Source organism: Anarhichas minor, unplaced genomic scaffold, assembly GCF_050575085.1.
Source record: "Anarhichas minor isolate MPS153535 unplaced genomic scaffold, ASM5057508v1 ptg000017l, whole genome shotgun sequence".
Classification (NCBI taxonomy): domain Eukaryota; kingdom Metazoa; phylum Chordata; class Actinopteri; order Perciformes; family Anarhichadidae; genus Anarhichas; species Anarhichas minor.
The window spans coordinates 12,220,122-12,245,051 of record NW_027466463.1 but is presented as its reverse complement, the minus strand read 5'-3'; the positions used below and the strand labels follow the sequence as shown (position 1 = coordinate 12,245,051).

Below are 24,930 nucleotides of genomic sequence, written 5' to 3'. Positions count from 1 at the left end.
CAGATGTGTTTGGCATCTTTAACAATTACACCATCATCAAAATAGTTTGTTTCTCAGTTAATTGATAAATACACAGATCAGCTCATATCATGGTTATATTGAATATTTTGTTTATATTTATTCACATGATTATTTCTTCATATTTATTTGATATTGAACAATTTGGTTCTCCGTGTAATATGTTAACTGAAAATCTTTTTTTTGAATCTTGTAACCGATTTTAATACACCATTTACCAGACTAAGATTTTATTCAAATAGTAAATTAGGTGACATTAGTCACTCTCCCATAAAAGACAGTTATAAGCAACAAACTGACTGAGACTCAAACTACAGTTCAGTGAAGTAATTGACTTGATGTGGGTTTGCTCCATCATGCTCAAAGGGTAATTCAGCCTGAATTGTCTCTGTGTGTTCAGCTGTTATCCACAGGGTGGGGCTGTTGAGCTAACTATGAGACAAAAACACAAAACAACTATGGCCGCAGCAGTAGTTGCAACACTTTGTACAGAATCATACCTACAATAATTAGTTTGTATCAATACTATTTACCCTTTTAGAGGAGTAATGTTCCCTTTCTGCCACAGTAGCTGTGTAGAAAAGTCTGTACCTCTCTTTTACGGTCCTCATTCTATATTTATCAAAAAAGGATCCCATTTCTTTCTTAGGTATTTCTCTGGCTCTTTTTGCATTCATTCGTCTTCCTGTAGTCAACACCCTTCTTCAAAACCATCTGTCTATCATTTTGCCTTCCTTTTACAGGACCAATGAGGTGAGAGGTGAAGGGTACAGCTGAGGGGGGGGGGGGGGGGGGGGTTGAGATTTAAAAGAGCAGAAACCTTTTTTTAAATGGAAATTGTTTTTCTCTAAATCCCTGTCCTGTAGTTTGATATTAACAATTGTTTCAAAATCTAAAGAAATATCCAGTTAAGTGAAACTACCAGAAAAACATTTCTTGAAAATGAAGAACCCATTTCCCATTATTTGATAACTTGCGGTAACAATTGTGACCTTTTCCAAACTTCTGTGAGCAAAATAAGATAAAGTAAAAGATGTCTGTGAGCTGTTACTGAACTTCTGATAGAAATGACATTCTTACCACAAATCTGTTGACATTCGGGTGCCTTTCTCATTCTCCTTCAGGAGCACAGTCCTCATTCACAGTGGGACGTTAAACTTAAAGACTTCAGTCACCCTTGGTCGTTACAGTTTGTCACTGGCTGTGTGGTCTCAGACTGCGCCACTTCTAAAGATTATGTTTCCAAAAATGTTGCTGGTGTTAATGTGTCCTTGTTTCTGCTGTGTGTAGGTTCACTGTATTCAATGCTGTTAGAAAAGGGTGAAAATCTAACTTTGGGTCATATATTATTGGGTGCAATCCATTTTTCTGCGGCTGCAGCGTGCCGAACAGTCATAGCGAACAGCCTCTGAATAGTGTCTCGGTTAGATAAGAGTCCTCAAAATAGACAAGACATTGAAGATGTGGTATATTTTAAAGAGTTCATCTTTCAGATGACAACAGATACTACTAGTCCATACAGCTATGCTGGCCTGACATACTAAATTGTTTAATTTATGACTGCTATGATGAAACTCCAGAAGGATTTTGTTCATCTGCAGACGGTCTGTGCAGCCTGCTGTTTGGGGAACATAGTTGTTGTGAACATAAAAACAAGTATTCACTTATGAAACAGAATCTCCTTCATAGATGGAGCTGTGTCAGTGAATGTATTGTAAGGCTGACAGTGTGGACTAAAGCGCTTGATGATTTCATCTGAGGTGAAGAAAGAGCACTCAAATAAAAATACCTTACATTCTGAAAACAAGCACTCAAGTAGAAGCAAAAGTAGTCATCTAAATAGTTGAGTGAGAATCCTAACGCATGTGCAAAAAAAGAGAAAGAATTTCATATAGACTTGTGTCTGTGGTCAATTTGTGATGAAATCTCACATTAAAATCTCTGAATTAGTAAATGTAGGCCATGATAAAATTCTCATGGCTACATCAACAAATTAAAAAATGACTAAATAATTGTTCTGCGGTGAGGGTATATGTAAATGCAGCAAAAGTCAAAAAAAAGTCTCTAAAAATTCAAAAGTATTCTGCATTAAAACTACTTTAACAAGGACAAGTTGCTCAAAAAAGTGCAAGTAACTGATTAAATATAACGCGTTACTATACCCTCTTCTTTAATTCATGCTATTGTAGATTAAACTCTTAACGGTGTGTAGATTCTTGCAAACATTGCACGGCAAATAACGTACTGTGAGTACCTCTGAAATGCACATTGACTGACTCGAGACAGCTGTACGTCAAATCTGAAGCTAACGGGAGGCTGTGCTTGATTCTGCAGATCTTGAGTTCTCCCAATACAATGTCTGCGCCTCATCACATCGTTCTAGACATGCAGAGTCAGGCCAAGTCAATTTCGACCCATCAGTAGAATGAATGTCCACTTTTGATCAACGGGCTCACTTTCCTATCGGCTCCCCCAAAGGCTTATATAGTACAGCCCTAAATGTGTGGAATGGTGCGAACAATCGGGAACTCCTCGTCCCAGCGCACCACGTGGATGCTGATGACGCTGTGGCGTCAAATGTGTCCCCCCCCGACATCCTGTCTTATTTTCCCCCCAATAGTTGAAAGTTGGCCTCACGAGCCTGGGCTAAAGGTCCACCATTCTGCAATTAAAAAAAAGCTGCAAAGCTGTCGCGGTGCCATGCCCAGCAGCACAGTGTCACCTGCTCTATTTATATCCCGTGAGGAATTTTGAATTCAGAGACTCAGCTGCCACTTCTATTATTACTATTAGCTAATGCTGTAACAAGTACCCACCGACAGCGTAGCTCCTTTATCCATTGCCTTATTGCCCAGTACTAATTATGTCCTCACTGTCAATACCAAACACGTCATTTGATTTTATGTCTTTGGCGACAGTGAAACTTTTGGTACCCTCATTTATTTTGAATGTGCATAAAAGCTAAAGTTTGGAACAAAGCTGCATTTGAATGGATGCTAGACTAAGTGCAGATGCTGCAGTATTACCGTATTAACTCCATTGCTTGGAGCCTGTTGAGTTGGAGAGTGTTATTTAAATCAATACGTTACTTAAGAAATTAAAAGAAAATTAACAATTACACTTCCTGGCTGGCTGACAATTTAGTTCAGGTTGTTTTTCATAAAACTAAAGGAATGAAATGTGTTTGTAACTATCAGCTATTGTAGATGAGGAGCATATCAGTTGGACAGCGTAAAATGTTCAAAATGTGCTGTTAAACACAATAACCTTCTTAAGGAAATATGTCTTTCCTGGCCCCACGTCTGAAAGTGACAAATGTCCCTCTCACTTTGCTTGTGCCATGCGAGTCAGCATGAGACGGACTTAGTTGCATAAGATGGCAGCGCGTACCGCTGCACCGCCACAGTACTTAACACTTGTACAGAACTGGGAACATGTATAGAGTTCACATGTGGAGGAGGGAGAGCTCGAGGGGTTAAGGCGGGACATGGTGATCCCTCAGCCTGGCACGAGGGCGTGGCATGTTAGGTGGGAGTTGGAAGTGACGGGTATCCCATCTTGCAAAGGGTTCGCGCTGTAGTAGCAGCCACGGGCTACTGACACTTCAGCAATAGACCGAGGCGGGAGATGGAGGGGACGGGGGAGAAACCTTATCCTTCTGGGATATTGAGTTAAATGTCACTGCTCTGCCCTGAGGGAGACACTGACAGGCTGACCCCTATCGCAGCCCCAAAATCTCAGAGGTCAGAACGGCTGTACAACAGCTGAGGCCTGGAGAGCGGCTGGGTGAAACAGAGAAGGGAACACCGGCAGAATAGAATGAGGATAAAATGTTTGAGCAGCATGTCTGGAAACACAACATAAAGCTAATGCCAAATTAAGATTCACCAATTGAAGTTGAATGTACTTTCAGTTCAGCTTCCCTCGACATTTGGATGGCGTGTAGATATTTAACTAACTATCGTGTGGCTTGTAGGTTTACATGAGTTTGCCCACATATCCTCATCACACGAATCGTTCTCATGTCGTTTTCAATTTCAGTGAAATCAAAGGAAATCATTATATACATGTGCACTGATAATTTCCAATTACTTGAATCATAATGAAAATCTAAATACATTAGCATGCATACGGCTTTGTGCGCAGCTTTTCAACAGAGATAGGAAGTTTATTGCTTCACTGAGTTTAATTCTGCCATCACTTGTGCAACTATGCATTAAAGTAAATCGCTTTCTGCTCTTCTACATCATGGATACATTACTGTATATTTTGGGGAAGGAATTGCCCCTCATCAGCAGCCCAGAGGGTCAGGTTAGCTGGTAACCAAGAGCTGATTGGAAACGTGAAAGCTGCCACAAAAACAACTTCCTATTTTAGAAATTCTTGGTGGAGGAGCAGCAGAAGCTCATGATTGTGTTACGAATAGGCTAATAATATGAAATGCATATGTCCTCAGGGTGATGTAGTATATCAGCAATAAGTTACTCTAAAAGTATTTAAAATATCTGAGGTTTAGATCCATGAAATGTGTAAACCAATTTACCATATGTACAAATGAATAACTGTACTGTATATACATTGATATGTTTCTAGGCGTTTCATGTTTTTTCCCTTATTCCCACACAAGTTATTGGCAGACTCACCCACAGTCCACGGTTCCCGAGGGTCTTTGTGATTAGAGAGGCCGCCCCGTCAACCTGATTAAAATCCTCCATTACTGGAAACATCCGACCTGCTGGAGTGTCCTTGAGCAAGTCAGTGAGTCTGTTTCAGAGCTGCCAATGTTTATTTGTCATCTTTTATTCTAATTTTCCCCTTACTATAAATCACTAACCATACATATGTTAATATTGTATTAAACACATCAGTAAAAGTAACATTCCTTTACAAAGATGTTTTCCATATGTGTAGGGATAGAAAAACCCTTTAAATTGTTGTATAATTAGAGGGATAATACACTTTTCATTCTTTATCAGTTTTGTTGGCTCGCGAGGAGTCTTAAAACTCACACTATGGTCGTTCACACCAGGATGTGAGTCGTTGAGAAAATCATCGCCTGAACTAAGGTGTAAGTTGTTGTGAATTAAAAATAAATAATTAAATAAATACAAAGCAGGATCATAGAAGGGTGGAATTGGGAACATTTGTCAGCTATAGAAGAATGTCTAAGTCTGGTGGTGAACTCTGCTGTGATATAAATTATTGTGACACACATTTCTTTTTAATTATGAGCAAAACAAAATGACATCATTCACCAACAACTCTTCACCGACATGTTTTATTGTTATTTGTCATTACATGCTGTTCTATGTATTACCCTTGTATAGACCAGGACACTATAGTGCCATGCACAAATAGTTTTTTGTTTCTCCTCAAGCACAATTAGTTTGATCTGATTAGTTTGAATTTGCTGACCATCCAGTGTATGCGCGAGGGCCTCACTTTGTGACACTTTTCATTTGAAAGGGAACTGCCCTCACAGTGGCATTCAAATTAAATATGACACATCCAAATCCATCGCCAATAAACAGTATAACACCAACCATTGATGATGCACACGGCTGACACTGACAGCTGTTAACGTTTTTCTTCTGGAGCGGTTTGACCCAAAAATAAACTTTGGAGAATGCAAATTGTTGTGCAATAACCGCAGATGCGTGCATTGAGAGGAAGACCTTTCTCACGCTGAACAGAAATTGATCTTTGGTTCTGGCTGGCACTGTGACATTGCACAACATCGTAACACAAGATTAAGTAGATTGCAGCAAAAACAAATCTGCCCTGTAGCTGTCAAAGGTGGTGAGCAGTGGCCAGTGCTGTTCTTACAGGAACACCTGTCAGTTTATTGATTAGCAACAGTATCTTGAATCTGCACCACGCCAGCAGCCCCTTTACTGCTGTTCAAACAGATAGTAAATCAACAGAGTTTGTGCTCAACAGTATGTTTTATACTGAATTCTCAGCACATGAAGTGTTACTAACGTATTGTTGTCATAAAGGCAAACAAAATAGAGCAAATAATGAGCGATCAATAACTACCAAACGGATTTCCGGATAAAGAAACTAAAAAAGAATTTATCATGTCAAGTAACATGTAATTTTCTCTGTTAAATCATGAGTATTGTTATTGGCCGATAACACATTCAGTGCTGTGAATCCACCACAAGAGGCCAATGTGCCTCACTGAATTGTCATTTGGTGACAGATCATGTGTCGTGCATCTACCTAAGCCGCTCTATATCTCCCCGCGGCCTTCCTTTCCTCGTAAAGAAAGAGAAATAAAACTTGATCCTCCTGTATCTGCAGCCGGGGCTTTACCTCTGCAGAGCACCAGTGGGACACGCTGGCTGTCCTCTTTGCATTCCTGTCCCCCCAGAGATCATTCCTCTACTACACACTCACTTGTCCTTTATCATTCCCACGTCTGACTTAGCTAGGTGCACTATCAGATCTGTAGTCTCTGTTATTGTGAGTGGCGCCGCACAACTTGAGTTAAATCTACGGTGTTGATGACATTATGGGATGCAGTTCTGTTGCATAAAGTTCTTGTTTCTGGTTTGAGCTTTGAGCTTCATGTGTCAATGTGGCGACATGTCTAACTCACATTCTCCATGTAAAAATCCCTGCTAATTCTTGTACTAGATTATTCGTCTACCACCCCACTCCTTCAGTCTCTCACTAGTTCACTGCTCTCTCACCCTCTGGCTCAGCCACCTTCCTCAGCAGAAACCAGTTGAGCCATCACTCAATATGCCCCCCCCCCCCCCCCCCCCCCACACCTCCCTCCCCCCACTCTGGATGAGCTCCTGTCTCACTCTCTCACCTTCTCCCGTCGTCTTATTCCACTGACCATGCATGTTCCAAAAACAGATATCATTTTCATCCACGGTGTGACGCCCCCCTTCCCCCGTCACCGCCACTCTCCTGCATTGCCTCCTTTCCCAATTGAAGCCTTGTTCCTGTCCAAGTCCACCATCTCACCTCCCTATTGCTCCACCTCGAGCCCCACCCGCACCCCAACCCTCACATGCTGGAATTTGGGGGAGTGTGCAGGCGGGGTGTCCACCAATCCCGAGCCCTTTGGTGGTATAAAACCCTGAACATGTATGCAGTAATTCGCTCTTTCTGTCAGTCCAGTACTCCTGAATTGGAGGGTGCCATACTTTTAGGTGAGGGTGGTGGATCAAGGGAAAAATCTGCAGAGATTAACTAAGAAGTAAAAGAGCGGCACGGTCTATCCAGAAAGGATGGAGAACTCACACGCGAAGGGCGCGCATGAGTGCCTGACTTACTTTGGGGTGAATGAGGTCACCGGTCTCACTCCCGACCACTTCAAGAAGAACCTGGAGAAGTATGGCCACAATGGTGAGAGTTCGGGGGTCAGGGATGGGGTCACAAAGTCACTGTTTGGCAACTAGGCCACATAGAGAAACTTCTCACTTCAAAGTTAAATAATCTGAGTGTTTGCATTGAAAATATTCCACAAAGTACATCTGCTGGGATAGTTTGTGAAGGTGCTTTCCTGAGTCCACATGAGTGGAGTTAGGAGATACTTTTTGAGTCGGGCTGGGTTGAGATTCTGCATGTGATACTTTTTTAGAGGGGAGTTGCAACAGCTGGTAGAAATGCAGAGACATTGAGAAGGAGAGACTTTGAGGGCTTTGAAGAGCTATTTAAAGATAGCCAAAGAAGATGGCTGGAGAGCGAGAGAGACAGGTGATGGCTCAAGAAGCTTCCTGGGTGATATATGGGGCGTCCGTTAACAGGAGGGATGGATAATTTTAGGCCGGGTAGAAAAGGGGAGGTCCTTAGATGGCTTATGTCTAAAATGATCTGTAATATGATTGCTAATCAATAACCAGTGTATTGGCAAATTAGACAGCAAAGACTAGTATTATATTCAAAATCATTCTTGTTTTCACTGTGATGTTTCTGCTGCCTTGTAACATTTTACTGAGCTGTCATTAAACGTAATGTTTGATTTTGTTTACAAATTAAGGGATTTATAAAGTGAACAGCCACTGCAGTGAGGTTTTCAATAGGGCTAGGTCAGAATTACAACCCGATATCAATATCAACATCAAATACAATAGAAAGGCTTTTAAATGTCAGCTTGAAGACATTAAGTGTAAAGCACGCAGGGATTTTTGAAAAGGTGGAAGTTAGAATTTGAGAAGCCAAAGATCTTGAGGTAATATTTATCATCTTGTACCAATAAGTCTAACTTTTCTCCCAAAGTTTTGTTGAAAATGTTCATGGATGAATGCCATGTTTCTTTCCTGAATATGAATAATTTTAACAAACCATCCTTTTTCTTATCTTTCTGTCTCCACAACCTTCCTCCTCCTTGATCTTTGTGTCCAACTCCAGAGCTGCCCGCTGAGGAGGGTAAGTGTTTATCCAGCCACATTTACGAAATATGTAAATCTGAACAAGAACTTCCAGACACCTGTTTCGACCCAGATGGGAAGACCATCACGAATACTCTCAAAAGGGTTGTAATAATAATACATGCCAGAAGCAGTCTGATTATGCGATGCCCCATTGTACTCAATGTAAAAATCATTTTGACCATAGTCTTTGGCAACAAAATTTTGAAAACTGAATTTCCCCTAAGAGGGATTGATAAAGTGTACCTTCCTTCTAAATCCATACTTTATATACTGTAAACACTTCCCTTTGCACTGAAATACACTTTGCATATTTAAGTAAATAATAATACATTCATATTATGTGATAATTATCCATTGATTTATATTCTTTTTCTTTTCTTTGTCTCATCCAGGTAAGAGCATCTGGGAGCTGATCTCTGAGCAGTTCGAGGACTTGCTCGTCAGGATCCTGTTGCTGGCTGCCTGTATCTCTTTTGTAAGTAAACAAGTGTGATTCTTTTTTTTTTAAACCAGTCAGTAATGCTAAACTCTAGTTCATTTTAAACTCAAGGAACAGCAGTAGGATTTGTAGTAGATATAGTAGCAACAAACTCCACAAGACACTGACACCAGATGGGATCAGATGCTTCACTTGACTTTTATCTACAAAAGAACATTCCAAAAAAAATAGTCTCTTGGCCCTCTTACATTCTTGACAGCCATCAAGAACCCATAACACAAACTCTTTTAGAAAACAAGCATGCTGCAGTTGATCATTTCTGTCTGGGCACTTTGTCCACATAACTTCTTATCCCCCTCCGCCCCTCCATGTATTTTTGAGGATGACAACTTGAGAGGAGGGAGACAGATTGCAAGGGCTTGTAGGAGGTGTATTAATCCCTATACCCAGCTTTCACCCCTTCGGGCAGCTGTCATGATCGCCTTAGAAGGCGAATATTGAGAAGCCAGTGAGAGATGGGGGTCAGGAAAGTATAGGGGGGCTGAGGGGTATGGGTTTATTTTAAGAAAGCCCCGAGCTGAGGAGAGAAACTGAATCCTTCGGGAAAGGTCAGGCCTGAAGGAAGGAACGAAGGGCCTCCGCAGAGAGAGGGTTGAAGTCAGAAGGAGCAAGGAGTTATGGGACACCGAGATCAAATTAAAAACAATTACGTCATATTACGACATACAAATATATAACCAAAATAACATAATCACATTGTTGCATGCTCAATGCAAACAAAACTATAAATGCTCGTGGAAAGTCTCCGCAATCCCTGAATATGTATTCTGTTATTATGCAGACTTTAAGCATTATATACAAGGTTATAAAGCTGTGAGGAATATTTTCATTTAGGCACAATCCCAATGCTTCAACCATGTTAATTGTCCATTCAAGGTACATGAAAGACAGATGTGCGGACTTATTTGCATGTTGTTTCTCAAGAGCAGTATGGCCCACTGTCATTGCTGTCTCCACACTGCTGTGCTCACACTAACACTGATTTTCTCTTTACCACTCTAACCTCAGGTGCTGGCCTGGTTTGAGGAAGGTGAAGAGACCGTCACTGCCTTTGTGGAACCCTTCGTCATCCTTCTTATCCTCATTGCTAACGCCATTGTTGGAGTCTGGCAGGTCAGTGACGAGGCCCAGCGTGTTGAGCAACAAGACGTATCCATTTTGCAATTATGACAGAAAGACCACGGGCTCCAATTACGGCCATGTTTTCTAACCAGACGTGGTTGCTCAACTGGAATAGTTGGTGTGTTCTATTACAACATAGAGCAAACCTCAGATATACAATATTATTCACTTTGAATCGAGAAGATTAATATGATATGATCACCAGATCTTCTACAAGCTATCAGCATCAGTGGCTACGCGAACATTGTTGTGAACACATCCCCGCCAAGTGTCAAAATCAGCTGCTTCGTTCCTGTTTTTCTGTTAAAACAGAACATTAGAAGATTCTATCTCTGAAGCTAGCGTGTGCTTTCTTGTTGCAGACTCCCTCAGTTATATAATGTATGTAAGCATAGATCCATGCACCACTGGAGAAGAAAAAGACAAGGATACCTATAATGCATGGCAACTTAAAATGGAAAGGCAAACATCAGATCATAGATTTGACCTACTCGTGTGTCATCAGTAGGTTGTGTATCGGTGTGTAGTTGCTGTGCGTAAAACCCGCTCGAGGACATTGAGGACTCATGCCAACATGAGTATGGATTACATTCAAGGATAACAGGCGTGTTGACATCAGTTTATTGATAGTTGTTAAAGCGTGGCTCAAAATGTCTAAATGTGTATTTCAGTTTTTATTTTAGTTGACGACCCCCCCCCCCCCCCCCCCCCCCGGACTTTTTAATGACTGTTTGTGTGTTTTTGTCTGTGTGTGCGACAGGAGCGTAACGCTGAAGATGCCATCGAGGCTCTCAAGGAATACGAGCCTGAGATGGGCAAGGTTTACCGTTCTGACAGAAAGAGTGTGCAGATCATCAAGGCCAGGGAAATTGTCCCTGGAGACATTGTGGAGGTGTCTGGTAAGATATTTCTGGATTGTTCATCATTTTTATAGGCGGAACCCAATTTGTTAGCCTGATCTAGGGGTAAAATCGGGGTAATAGGACCCTGTTAGTCACCGCCTGTTATGTTCAACAGTCTTCACTGTCTAAATGCAATGTAGCTGTGAAAAGAAACAACAAAAATCCAGTGAGCTGCATACATTTCTCTAAAGGGAAAGGAAGACAGAAAGACATTCTGTATATATGTGTCTGGAAAAGGCTGATAGCAAAGCCTTGTGTCTTTGTAAGGCAATGTAAGTAGCACTGCTGTGAAAACATGCTGACTGAAGGAAAGCAAAATCATGAGTATAAATACTCACTAGCATCTGCCGCGCGTCTTCTCCCCTCGCTGCCATTGCCCACGTCCGCTCATTTGTCAGTGTACACCTGTTGCCCCTCTAGCTGGCTGTCCCCACCCCCTCGCCATGTGTGGTTCATTCTCATTGTGCCAAGCATATGTCAGTTTAGATGCTGCCTCATTATGCAACCCATGGATTACGTATAGAAAGTTACTCTTAGCATTTGGCTCTTAATTTAGAATAACTTCTACCATAATGTTGCATAATTGTTGAACTATTTTTCAGTTAAGGATTAGGGTTGGGCGATCGTTTCTATTTTCATATATCGCCCAGTCGAGGTTACTTGAGATCGCTGATAGTGGATCCAAATGCCAGATAGGAGTTACATCACAGCACTGCAGTCTGACAGAGCTTTGAAATAATCAAACCTTTGAGCTTTTGCAATAAAACAGTTAAAGTTACATGAATAAACATTTATAAAAGAGTGTGAACATTTTATTTATAAAATGTAAACATATTTGATCGTTTATTTGATAGCAATGTGTCCTCTATTCACACAACGGCTCCCTTTTAAAAGTTCAAACATAATATATAAATTCACCATAGGTACATTTATTTTATGTTTAATGTAAGTAACACAAATATTAACGCATTCTATCAAAATTTAGTAGAATTAACAAGAATTAATTTTAATGATGACTTCTCTGTGATTCCCAACAGTTGGTGACAAAGTCCCCGCTGACATCAGGCTTGTTTGCATCAAGTCCACAACCCTGCGTGTTGACCAGTCCATCCTTACTGGTAAGTTTTCAAGAAGCCTGAAATCTGTCACGACATGTTTTCCTGCCCTTACTACATTGGCAGTTTTGAACAAATGTTCCGTTTTCTCTCTTAGGTGAGTCTATCAGTGTGATCAAGCACACCGACGCTGTTCCCGACATGAGAGCTGTCAACCAGGACAAGAAGAACATGCTTTTCTCTGTAAGGGCCTTTACCAACATCAATATTTCATCTTCCCTGTGTTTCAAGTCTTTTCTTGTTACTCCTTTGTTCCATTTAACTAGCATTACCTGTTTGTTTTTTGTGTCTCCTCTGTAGGGCACTAACATCGCTGCTGGCAAGGCCATCGGTGTTGCTGTGTGCACCGGAGTCTCCACTGAGATTGGTAAGATCCGTGACCAGATGGCTGCCACCGAGCAGGAGAAGACTCCTCTGCAGGCCAAGATGGACGAGTTCGGCGAGCAGCTGTCCAAGGTTATCTCCCTGATCTGTGTTGCTGTCTGGGCCATCAACATTGGCCACTTCAATGACCCCGTCCACGGAGGCTCATGGATCCGCGGTGCTGTCTACTACTTCAAGATTGCTGTCGCTCTGGCTGTGGCTGCCATCCCTGAGGGTGAGGGAAGCATGGCATTGTAACCAGAAAGTGACAGTCAGAGTTAGTGCGTGTGTTCCTCCGCCGCTTGTTTATCGCACTCACAGTTTTCGCCAATGTCTCTCAGGTCTGCCCGCTGTCATCACCACCTGCCTGGCCCTTGGTACCCGCCGTATGGCCAAGAAGAACGCCATTGTCAGAAGCCTGCCCTCTGTGGAGACCCTGGGCTGCACCTCTGTCATCTGCTCCGACAAGACTGGCACCCTCACCACCAACCAGATGTGTGTGACCAAGGTGGGTGAAACACTTGTCACACTCAAGAAGGAAATCGTGTTGTCGAGAGTTTGTCTTCAAAAAAACAGCCTACATCGGACACAGTTAAAACTTTCTTTGTTTCCTTCGCCACAGATGTTCATCGTCAAGAGCGCTGATGGCGACCATGTTGGCCTTGATGCTTTTGATATCTCTGGCTCCAAGTACACCCCCGAGGGCGAAGTGTAAGTTGGTTTTGATTATTCAAATCCAGTATCAGGCATACAATAAAGTGCCCACGAACCGCCCCTTATTTATTTCTAATTCTCTCTTTGTCTTTCAGCTCCCAGGCAGGTGCCAAGGTCAACTGCAGTGGATACGACGGCCTTGTTGAGCTGGCTACCATCTGCGCCCTGTGCAACGACTCCTCTCTGGACTACAACGAGGTAAAGTCATGAAGTCATGCAGTGTATTTGCTACGCTGAAACCTCATCACCTTCCACAGTTTAACCAATGATCTCCATCTCCTTCCTTTTTCTCCAGACCAAGAAGATCTATGAGAAGGTCGGTGAGGCTACTGAGACCGCCCTGTCCTGCCTGGTTGAGAAGATGAACGTGTTCAACAGCAGCGTGAAGAACCTGACCAAGATTGAGAGAGCCAACGCTTGCTGCTCAGTAAGTCTCCTCTTGCCATTTGCTACATTTTGAGGATAATTCACATTTTTATTTATACAGCTAATTGCGAACCACTAAAATTGCTCCAAAGAATTTAAGTTTTTAATTAAGGCCAACCGGTTGCGAGATAACTGCCTATCTAATAAAAAACTCTTTCATTCAACAGGTGGTCAAGCAGCTCATGAAGAAGGAAGTCACTCTGGAGTTCTCCCGTGACAGGAAGTCAATGTCCGTGTACTGCACTCCCACTAAGGGTGATGGTGGTGCCAAGATGTTTGTGAAGGCAAGTTTCTTCTTTTTTCTGTCTCACATCCTTTGTTCAGCATTTAACATAACACTAAATGATGACTTTGTTTCCTCCACAGGGCGCCCCTGAGGGTGTGATTGACAGGTGCACATATGTGCGTGTTGGCACCACCCGTGTGCCCCTGACCAGCACCATCAAGGACCAGATCCTGGCTGTTATTAAGGAGTGGGGTTGCGGTCGTGACACCCTGCGTTGCCTGGCCCTGGCCACCAGTGACACCCCAATGAAGTTGGAGCACATGAAATTCGAGGACGCAACCAAATTTATCAATTATGAGGTGAGAGCTCAAACACCTTGATATTGAGATGTGTGGATGTAACTGTGACTACATGTAAGAAGTTATTTTGAATGACTCCATTCAACCCTCTCTCCTCAGACTGACCTGACCTTCGTTGGCTGTGTGGGTATGCTGGATCCCCCTCGCAAGGAGGTCAGTGGCGCCATTGAGCTGTGCAGAGCTGCTGGAATCCGTGTCATTATGATCACTGGTTAGTATTATGTCTAGGTTTTAAAAATACCTCAGAAACTGACTCTTTACGGACTCCCCATCAAACTTCTCCTCCTCTATATTTCAGGTGACAACAAGGGAACCGCTATCGCTATCTGCCGTCGCATTGGCATCTTCAAAGAGGATGAGGATGTGGAGAACAAGGCCTACACTGGACGCGAGTTTGACGATCTTCCCCTCTACGAACAGGGCGAGGCTGTGCGCAGGGCTTGCTGCTTTGCCCGTGTTGAGCCATCCCACAAATCCAAGATTGTGGAGTACCTCCAGAGTTATGATGACATTACTGCTATGGTGAGAGTTCAGCAGCATGAAATACAACCTAGCCTCACACAGCTGCAGTCCATGTGTTTTTCAGCTGTTCTGTTCGTGGTTTTGTGCCCAGTTTTTACTGTATGTCTATGATAATTGCTCTGTACATGTGTGCAGTTTGAGAGTAGTTTAACATATGCTTCCACTCCTCCCTATTCCAGACTGGTGATGGTGTGAACGATGCCCCTGCCCTGAAGAAGGCCGAGATTGGCATCGCCATGGGCTCTGGCACTGCCGTTGCCAAGTCTGCCTCTGAGATGGTCCTGGCTGACGACAACTTCTCTTCCATTGTGTCTGCTGTTGAGGAGGGCAGAGCTATCTACAACAACATGAAGCAGTTCATTCGCTACCTCATCTCCTCCAATGTCGGTGAGGTCGTCTGGTGAGTGGTTTATGTAAAATGCACTCTGATCCACAGCTAAACGCCACATTTCAGCCATCATTCTCTCTGCCTCTGGCAAACTTCGGCCTGTTCTATTGTTTCCTTTCTCACTCTTTCAGTATCTTCCTGACTGCTGCTTTGGGTCTGCCTGAAGCTCTGATCCCCGTCCAGCTGCTGTGGGTCAACCTGGTTACTGACGGTCTGCCCGCCACTGCTCTGGGCTTCAATCCCCCTGATCTGGACATCATGGGCAAGCCCCCACGTTCCCCCAAGGAGCCCCTGATCTCTGGCTGGCTGTTCTTCAGATACATGGCTATTGGTGGTAAGTAGGACTTTGGACATTATGTTTGTATATTGTTTAAATGCAGGACAAACTCTTGCCTACACTAACGCTGTCTTGTTTCCCGAACAGGATACGTCGGTGCTGCCACTGTTGGTGGTGCTGCTCATTGGTTCATGTATGATCCAGAGGGCCCCGGTGTCACCTACTACCAGCTTGTAGGTCTCTTTCATATTGTCTTTAACACACACACACACGCATACACTTAATAACCTCACCTCTCCTCTGTTCAGTCCCACTTCATGCAGTGCCACGATGAGAACGAGTACTTCGCCGGTCTCGATTGTGAGATCTTTGAGGCTGCTTGTCCCATGACCATGGCTCTGTCTGTGCTGGTCACCATTGAGATGTGCAACGCTCTCAACAGGTAATGCTTCACATGTGATGATGATGACACATTTGATGATGACTCCTGTGGTTTCTTCAGGTAACATTTATTTTCATAATACCTTTTTTTTCTTCTTTTTCAAGCTTGTCTGAGAACCAGTCTCTGATTCGCATGCCCCCATGGAGCAACTTCTGGCTGCTGTCTGCCATGACCCTCTCCATGTCCCTGCACTTCATGATCATCTATGTTGACCCTCTGCCCGTAAGTCAGCCAAAAGTGCTCTCTACAGATTGATTCGATTATATGGAGGCATTGTGACGTGTAGTATTTGTCGTAGTTGCTCAGTAGTTCTGATTCTCCTCTTTTGCCCCCCAGATGGTCTTCAAGCTGACCCATTTGAACATGGACCAGTGGTTGATAGTCTTGAAGCTTTCCTTCCCCGTCATCCTCATTGATGAGGTGCTGAAGTTTGTGGCCCGCAACTACATTGACTGTAAGTAGCCTCATCTTTTTGTACGTCCCCTCTAACATATTAAAATAATAAAGAAATACCTTATTTCTTAAATTAATGCTTCTGATCTTTTTTGAGAAGTTTGAATATGATTTGAATTTATTAATACTGTCATCTTTTTTAAATAATTAAATAATGATGCTAATCATCCATTGAGATTTTGACTTTGTAATTGTGTTTGTGAAATTCATCTTCATCCTATGCTGTCATCTAATTTTATCACATCAACTCTTCATCGATCATAAGTTTGATAATGTGTGTTTTGATCTGCCTAATTCCATCACTCCACCATTAACTCACTTAACCCATGTTGATTTCCAGACTAAATTAAATCAACCCACCACCTTTAGCCTGTAACTAAATCAAGGTATTCCACAGCTTGAACTGCTGCTGGTTATCTCTGTGTATCTGTAGTTTATGTGCATGTCGGCGTATTTTTGGTTTTGTCGTGTATGTTCCTGCTCTTATGCAAACCAGTCCTCGGCGATGTCTGCTTTGTATATTACCACACTCCTGTAGATGTGGAACTCCGGCTCTTAATTACTTAATGACATAAGTTATTGAAAACATGAATCCAACAACTGTCACAGGTGACACAATGGGGAAATTCCTGAGTAATGCTTTCTGTATCTGATGTCGTCCTCTGTGTTTAGTTAGAAGGTGAGTTAATCACCTCTGAGTTGCTGCTGTCAGTGTCAGCATTACAGCTTGTTTGTTGGGTTGTTTCTGTCTGTATGTAAGACAGAAACATATGCCTGTTCTGGTACCACTTCTGTAAAAAGGCGTGATATGGTCGGTGTCCCACAAAAAGCCTTTGGCAACACTTTATTTTATAAAAATGTATAAGCAGAGTATAAACATAGAATTCATAGTTTATAACACCCTATAATGTAGCTGTAAACCGAGGTAAGGGCTTTTAAAGTATTATTGATGTCAAATAACAGATTCAACTCTTCCCAGGATGCTGGTGGAGAAGCAGATAAAAACTATAAAATATTACACACTTGTAATTTTATAAGATATTTCTTAATAGGAGAAGTTATTCTTGTTGAATATATTCTATGTTAATAAACATATACAATGTCATTATAACTACGTTTTAATGTGTTACAAACAGTTTATCATGTTAACATACTGAATTATAAATGGCGGTGGCGTGATGTAATAAAGTGTTACCAAATTTTTAGAAAGTATTTTTAAATGAGAATGTCATGTTCTTCGTGCATAATGACTTAGGCACCACCATCTTAGTCAGCTGGTTGCTTTCATTAGATTTGATGTCAAAGATCAATTATACTCAAGTGAGAGGTTATGTTACAGATGACATCATGCTTTCTGAGTAAGAGTAGTTCAATTGTGGGCAACTTTCTAGGACTTTGACTTGTCTGCAAACATAGTTTGTGTTGTTCAATTTGATTTGTCAAGTGTTTCCATTGTTGAAATCAAATCCATTTCCCTATCTGATTCATCTATTTTCTTTTTACCAGGTACAGAAACTAAACGCTAGAGATGTAGAAGAAGAGGATCTTAAGGGTTGGAGAGAAAGAGGCGGAGAAGAGAGAGAGGAAGATCAAAACCAAAGAGGGGAGCCATAGTGAGCCAACCAATAGAAGAAAGAGGAGAAAATACAGGAAAACCTACTTTAAAAAAACAATAAAACCTGTCAACAAAATCTACATAAACATAGCCTCTATACAAGCAAGGAGATTTGACCCAAATGAAAGGAAGTATCCATGCCGATAAAGTATTCAAATATTTAAGATTTTATTCTCAGAAATAAAGTATGTGAAAGTGATTTTTTTGTTAAACTTGGATATTCTCAGCTGTTGTGTTTTTGTGTCCTCTGTCCATTTTCATATGATTGACTTTCCAGCTCATTTATTTTATTCTAGTCTTTGTTGCTCGTGTCTCGTGCAGCCTCCCTTCTTTGGCTGGGCTTTGTACAGTGTGGTGTAGGGTTGCAAAATGACTTCATATGGGCAGAAAAACTACATGCCTCCAGGTGCCAACACTCTATAGGCTCCATGCAGTCAGCATACTCTGTTGGAGGTCTCATGACGTAAAATGGGCATGTCCAATTAGTCACAACACTTGTGGTCTTATATATTGTTTACGTGATAAGCTGCAATAAAATGATGATTACAAACTCATGTACTTGTATTGTGGCACACATCTTCATTGATCCTTTAAGCATACATTAGATGGTTTTCCTTTGTAGCTACACATCAGGAGGCGCAGTGATTACATTGTTTAACATAAACAGGCTCAAACAAATATATGATTAATTTTTTGCTTTGGTATTCAGCTTGTGCCAAATTTTCGGACTGCTGCACAGCGTCAGTTCATCTGTTTTTGGTTTGAAGAGCTCCATCAGTTTGGAAAGAAGCCCAAATCCGTTAGATAAGGTCCCTAAATGGTATGTTGACATCCTTCATTTGCTTTTCATAATCTTCATCAAACATCTTCGATTGCTCGGGTGTGAAATGGTTTCTCCAGTCACCTACTTCCCCTGTAAAGAGAGAAAATGCAGCACAACAGTGTTAGATATATAAATCAATCACTATATATGCTGTAGTTAGAAAATAACTGAGGAGCAAGTTCTTAATTTATTTTCCCTAAAAGCAGCAATTGTTAAACAGCAGGGCTGCAAAGATTTGAATCCTTATAGATTAATCTGCCAACTATTATCTCAATTATTTGATTAATTGTTGATTGTTGAATGAAATATCAGAAAACAGTGGAAAATGTCCAAAGATGACGCCTTCAAATAGTCCAAAACTTAAAGAAAGTCAAATTACTAGACTACGGGATGAAGAGAAACAATCGTATTTTCTGATTCATTTTCTGCACAAAGACCAACCAATTAATCAACTGAACAGAAGCAACGGCAAGAAATCCAGGAACCTCTAGGTGGCGCCACTACACTGTACACTGTGAAGTACAGGCCGAAGACGAGATATGACACAATGCAATAACAGTAATGCGTCCTGTCTATGGGAAGCTTCTACTGTTGATTTGTTTGGAATTGATACATTCCCTGCTCATTTTGTTATTATTTTTGAATCAATATTTTGCTTATGGACAACACTAGGGGCACCTTTTCTCATGAAGGAAGAGATGGACTGATCAAAAACTGGTGCTGGGACGCAGGAGTAGTTGGCCATCGGGTTCTCCTTCATGTTCTTGAAGGACGTGAGCTCCACAATCCGGCTGATGACCTCATCAGAGACAGACATGTCCAGGTACCTCATGATGCGCTCCACCTCACGCCGAGGATTCTGGGGGGGGTAAATAAGAGGGTAAGAGTATGTTGTACAACATGATTTGGTAATACGGAGTCCATGTGTTCTCTGTACCTCTTTCATGTCCTCATAGAAGAGGTAAAGGATGTTCTTCGTCTCTCTCTCCATCCAGTAACCTTTCACATGGTCATACCAGGAGCCCCATGGCACTGCAGAAACCAAATTCCTTGAGTATCTTTCATGTAACATTACTCCCAGTTCAGTGAAAAGTTTGTGTCAACTTAGGTTGCAACAAATGTTTAATAATGTTAATGAATTTACTTATCTTTATAGATCATATAGGTCATTGACTTTTGGGTTGCAAAGTTGTGAAAAATCATTTTAGTAAGCTCTTTAATCACCTATGAACCGTTAATTACCTTCTGGGACAGGGCTGCAGGGAATCTGGACCAAAGTCCATTTATTAATAACCTGTTAATATATACAACTGCTGGCCAGATGTACTGTATCTTTGCAATAATCCTTATAAACAGCATTGCAGACGTGTCAATGATTTTTGCTTTTATCTGATTCTGTAATTATTCTCTGTAGGTTCATGACTTTGAACGGCGCCTTTCACATACAAATAGTCATACTGTCCATTGTTAACATACAGATATTGAATAAAGACACTCAGATAAGTTATTAACAAATGTTTTTTTTTTTACAAATTTACCACAAGGTCTGCAGTTGCAAATGTGAGTAAGTTGCTAATAAATAGAATTAGTGCCAGAAGTCTTTTTCCAGAAGGTAAGTGGTCTAACAGTCTTCAGCAGCAATCTTCCTGATAAATGAAAGAGCTGAAAAAGCAAAACACGTGTCATGCAGGTTAAACACCAGATGAAGGGATTTTTCACAATCAAGAAACCCAACTGATGTTATGATTTGTGTCTTGCAAATGATCTGTAAAGCATTAACAAAAGATTAGGCATTGGTACAATTAAAATTGCCTCAATAAAAAGTGGATTAGATATTAACAGTTTGACATATTCAAAACCTGCCAATTTACAACAGAGGTGATGTCAACTTTACCAAAAGCAAAATGGATCCCCCCCCAAAAATTGAAAATGCATCTGTAAAGTAGCAGCTAGTCTATTGCAATTGGACACCAAAGCAAAAAGGAAGTATAACAATAGACCAGTTTAAATTATTTTGCAGATCTGAAGGAACATTTTCTTCTTATTGGAATCACATTCCCTCTGCTGCCTCGCAGGGTGCTGCTAATCCTGTCATGGCCACTGAGTCATTACAAGTTTCTCACGGAGGAAAAACAACGAGGTCAGGAAAGTTATTCTGAGGTGTCGGATTGCCACCAGCCGCTTTGATATTCCTAAATTTGTATAAAATACATAAGCACTTCTGGCAGGAGTGGGTAAATGTACCAGTGTGGTGGTTATTTCTTGGTTCAGCTGGAAGCTTTGTGCAGACAGAAATAAGCAGTTTGAATAAAGGAAAGACGACACTCAGGAATGTGATTTAATCTACTTACACTCTCCTCGCATGAATTTGGGAATGTAGCCCTCCCAGGGACCGGGCTCAGGTTGGGTCAGATTCATACAATCAAAGTGAAAGTAGCTCACCAGGTTGTCTTTGGCGTTGCGTGCCACGTAGATAACCTTTACACACAATGAGGCATATAATTAGGGATTTACAACAACAATGCAGACAATGAGTAACCTGATGAGGCAGTTTTATGTATGACATTGTATTGTTAAACTCTCACCGCATTTATGTGCACTGCATCATGAAACGTTAAACCTTTCAACGCACATTTACAAACAATTAACTGCAGGATTTTGCTCTCAGTTGACTCAGTTTGAGTCTTACCTTGCACTTGTTTTCCCAAAATCCTGTAGGCACCAACTGAAGAGGAAGATGTGTCTTGATAATCCTTGGCGGATCCGTTTTTTTCAGTTGATCAAGACCTGACACGTTAGTTCAGGGAAAAGGATATGTCAGGGACAAGGATATGTACGTATGAAAGTTTAAACACACCTTTGTTACACTCTATTTTATCTCATTGTTTTACTTTGTGATTGTTCACATTTTCAGTAATGTTTGATTAAGGGAATACATCAACATCTTGGGAAATGTATATTTGCTTTCTTGATGACAGTTAGATCATATTTCCCCAAAGTGTTCCGGGTGTGTTGACCCAGAGCAAATGAAATAGAAGCACCTTATACAGTAAGCAAATGCAGTGTTTGGAATGAAAACAAAAGACAGGAAGGGAGCATTTGCATTCAGACATGCCGGAAGGACACACAGTTGAGATTATGAGATCAAGACAGTAGGGGGCCAGAAGTTGCTCCCAGACATCATTTTATTAGCAAGCCTGCACTGCCCAACAACTCCGGGAGTTGGATCTGAGTTCTGACTGTCAGACCCAGTTGGAGGATGTATTTGGAAATAATGTTTTAAGTTTTAGCAAAAATGAACACAAACTTGAAGGTCTTAATTAAAACTGGTCGACACAATCACACAAGTACAAACATAGCAACCTAAATACACACCTGAGGGGATGGGTGGTGGGGAGAAGAGCTCTAGGAAAGGACTGCGGACGGGTGTTGGGGCTCGTTTGCAGGCCTCAGCATCTCCGTTGTTTAGAAGCAGGTCAACTATCTCCTGGGTCCATGTGGTCCCTTATGTCCCCAAAACACAACGCTGGGTTGAATGAATAGGATACTTTCCATGTATTGAACCACACAGGTTTAAGGAGGAATCCCATCTTACACCCACACCAAAATAACCATCAAATTGACTCAAGTAAGTACAGTATGTATGTATGTGACAATTTTACAGAAATGACCACCTTGAAAGACGAACAAAAATCAGGATTTTAATATTATTGCTTTTCTGGAAGATATCCATATCAATTTAAAATGTTAGCCCTCACTAGAGTGGCTACTGTTTTGCTTGAAGTCATTTAGTTTATGTACTTTTTCATTGTTTGAAAAAGTATTGTCAGCTTCACGACATGAGTGGCTCATCGTGTTATGTACTCTCTTATAAATAGCTTTATTTCAGTGGTGGAAGAAGTATACTGAGATCCTTTAATTAAAAAAGTAGCAATACCACACTATGAAAGTACTCAATTGTGTGTTAAACTCATTGAAAATAAAAGTTTCATCCATAACAACGCATCCTATTTTATGAGATTAGGTATATGTTTAGCATGCAAACTCTAGATGTAAAAAGTAACTAAAGCTGTAAAATAAACGTAGTGAAGTCAAAAGTCTAATAGTTTCCTCTCATATATGATCATGACAGTAGAAGTATAAAGTAGCAGAAAATGTAAATACTCAAGTAACACTCAAACTTGTTACATTTCACCACTGGTATGTCAATAACAATACACTACATGAGACAAAAAACTGTCCTGTCCAAAGCTGATCACTCACTTAGACTTGAACTAAAGTACCTGCTTTGGGGTAGGTGGCGATGAGGAGGTCTGAGGGGTCAGGACGGAAAGCCCAGATGGAGTCCCAGTTGTTGGCGATGTAGCACATGAGAGGAATTCCTCTGACTGGGATGAGAGGGAAGCGACAGATGTTGGTGCCTGCCCTCTGAATGGCTTCGCTGTAGGACAACTCTTTTTCCTCCGACATGACTGACGCTGTCGTGTTAGCCGAGCAGACCGGGAACCAGAAGCCAAAGTTCTTTTTTAAATGTGTACGGTGGTTCCTCCTGACGTCCCGTCTTCAGCAGCTTCTCTGACAGCTGGCTTTTGGTCCGTTGTCAAACATTCACCGTTGAATTGCCTTTAAACACCAATAAATTCCAACTATCTCCTCCTGCTTTGTATTTGATTTATTGGTTCGGTCCTCTTGATGTCTTCTGGTTTCCAGCCTCAATCCTCTCCAACATCTAAAAAAGGAATCCGTCCTGAACCCCCAGCTGAAGCCTAAGTGCTTCAGTCACTCTAAAATGTGTTTCTTTCCCCCCTCTTTCTATCTTTGTAACCTGGCTAGTCTGAGTGCTTGTACCAGGTTCCTGTCTGTCTGCGATCACAGGCGAGCACAGGCAGACCTATAAGTGCCCTTATATAACATTCCCAGTTACGTATGACTTCCACTTTTGCTCACAATATGTAAACTGCTTGCTCTGTAATTTGAGGAAGGGACGAGGGAGGGTCTTACAAGAGCCCTACACGCCACAGAGAGGCAAACTATGATCACACAAAGAGCACAGATGAAAACTAAACTTTTTGTGAGAGACATGTGGAAAGCCTCCAACTGAAAAACACCTTTGGACCCAAACAGCACAGTAAAAGAAAAATCCAATCGCAGTAAAAGATAGCTTGACAAAGGTCTGCCCTTCCCATTTCATGATAAGATTGCGAAGCAGAAACGTGTTACAAGCAGCTGGACATGAAAGGTGAGGTAAAGTTTGAAAGATATTGACAGATTCGGACTTCCCGGTTCAATAATTTTAGCAACGTTTCGTTAACGATTTATTGAACCGGGAAGTCCGAATCTGTCAATATCTTTCTAACTTTACCTAAGTGACATGAAAGAGTTGAGCTAGAGTTTAGAACACACATTCCAGGAGTTCAACACTCAATATCCTGCTGAAGGTAGAAACAATATTTTCCCTGAAAATAAGCTCAGCGCGACAGTTGCTTAAAGCAGCAGGAATTTTGAATCCTGTATTTTTAAGTGCAGAACCTCATAAGAATAAATCCGAAGTTTAAAGCCACCTGAAGCTTGAATTCTGTTCTAAATGACAGTTAAAAAATCTAAACTGGAATTCCGCAGTTTTTTATAAAAGATGAAGAAAGTTAACAATGAAATGACGTCGCATTGTTATCTTTTTCCAAACCTAAAGTACGTTGCTTTGTTGCCAAAGCATTAATAAGTAATTTGCCATATTTTCTTAAACTTAACCAAGTAGTTTTGTTGCCTAATGAGGAGTTACTCTTTCCTAAGATTTCATACCACTATGAGGATATACGTTGAGAGAGGCAAGTTGCTTGTGATTGGCTGAGAGGTGGGAGGGCACTGACATCACTGTCATGAAAAGTGACATGGAAAACATACTGGGGAAAAACGCCATCATTCTTAATTTTGTATTATTTTTAAATAACATTTTTAAATAAAAGCAGGCTTGGCACTGGGCCAGCTGCTGTAAGACCATGCTCTCTGTGAATCTGTTACAGTGTCACGATGACCTTTTCTTTCCAGGCAATAGTTACAGACCTGAGAGATAGACATTATCTTTACTGAGTGTCGTAAAAAAATGTCAGAGAGACTGGCTCAGTCAAACATCAGTCAGATGAGAGCAATTTTTTGAATACCGTATGGAAGCATTAAGACAGAAAGTAATGGTGAATGTACTTGAGGTCTGTGCCGTGTTTGTTTGTTTTCAACAATCACAAGTGTGAACTCTGCACAGAGGCAGAAGGGATCACG

At 41.4% G+C, this 24,930-nt stretch overlaps 2 protein-coding genes across 2 annotated transcripts; one reads left to right on the top strand and one right to left on the bottom strand.

The window, feature by feature from the left end:
- The first annotated feature begins 7,155 nt into the window (after positions 1-7,155).
- Positions 7,156-18,388, top strand: atp2a1l (ATPase sarcoplasmic/endoplasmic reticulum Ca2+ transporting 1, like). The gene is made up of 23 exons (XM_076093685.1): positions 7,156-7,383; positions 8,389-8,406; positions 8,804-8,886; positions 9,919-10,023; positions 10,793-10,931; positions 11,972-12,052; positions 12,147-12,232; positions 12,350-12,647; positions 12,754-12,920; positions 13,035-13,123; positions 13,222-13,324; positions 13,422-13,553; positions 13,720-13,836; positions 13,919-14,137; positions 14,237-14,348; positions 14,436-14,659; positions 14,839-15,059; positions 15,179-15,381; positions 15,472-15,557; positions 15,633-15,766; positions 15,871-15,988; positions 16,103-16,220; positions 17,726-18,388. Exons 1-23 carry the CDS (start codon positions 7,266-7,268, stop codon positions 17,743-17,745), a joined length of 2,991 nt encoding a protein of 996 aa, XP_075949800.1. The 5' UTR covers positions 7,156-7,265; the 3' UTR covers positions 17,746-18,388.
- A 246-nt stretch (positions 18,389-18,634) lies between these two features.
- sult1st6 (sulfotransferase family 1, cytosolic sulfotransferase 6) lies at positions 18,635-23,127 on the bottom strand. The gene is made up of 7 exons (XM_076092911.1): positions 22,941-23,127; positions 22,033-22,161; positions 21,347-21,444; positions 21,009-21,135; positions 19,595-19,689; positions 19,336-19,516; positions 18,635-18,747 (listed from the first exon to the last, which is right to left on the bottom strand). Exons 1-7 carry the CDS (start codon positions 23,125-23,127, stop codon positions 18,635-18,637), a joined length of 930 nt encoding a protein of 309 aa, XP_075949026.1.
- Positions 23,128-24,930: the final 1,803 nt, after the last annotated feature.

Coding starts and splice junctions, on each gene's coding strand:
- atp2a1l (XM_076093685.1), top strand. CDS start 7,266: ATGGAGAACTCACACGCGAAGGGCGCGCATGAGTGCCTGACTTACTTT. Junction 15,382..15,471: donor CAGATACATGGCTATTGGTG/GTAAGTAGGACT, acceptor TTTCCCGAACAG/GATACGTCGGTGCTGCCACT. Junction 16,221..17,725: donor GGCCCGCAACTACATTGACT/GTAAGTAGCCTC, acceptor TCTTTTTACCAG/GTACAGAAACTAAACGCTAG.
- sult1st6 (XM_076092911.1), bottom strand. CDS start 23,127: ATGTCGGAGGAAAAAGAGTTGTCCTACAGCGAAGCCATTCAGAGGGCA. Junction 19,517..19,594: donor TCTATGAGGACATGAAAGAG/GTACAGAGAACA, acceptor TACCCCCCCCAG/AATCCTCGGCGTGAGGTGGA. Junction 18,748..19,335: donor CTCTTCCTTCATGAGAAAAG/GTGCCCCTAGTG, acceptor CTCTCTTTACAG/GGGAAGTAGGTGACTGGAGA.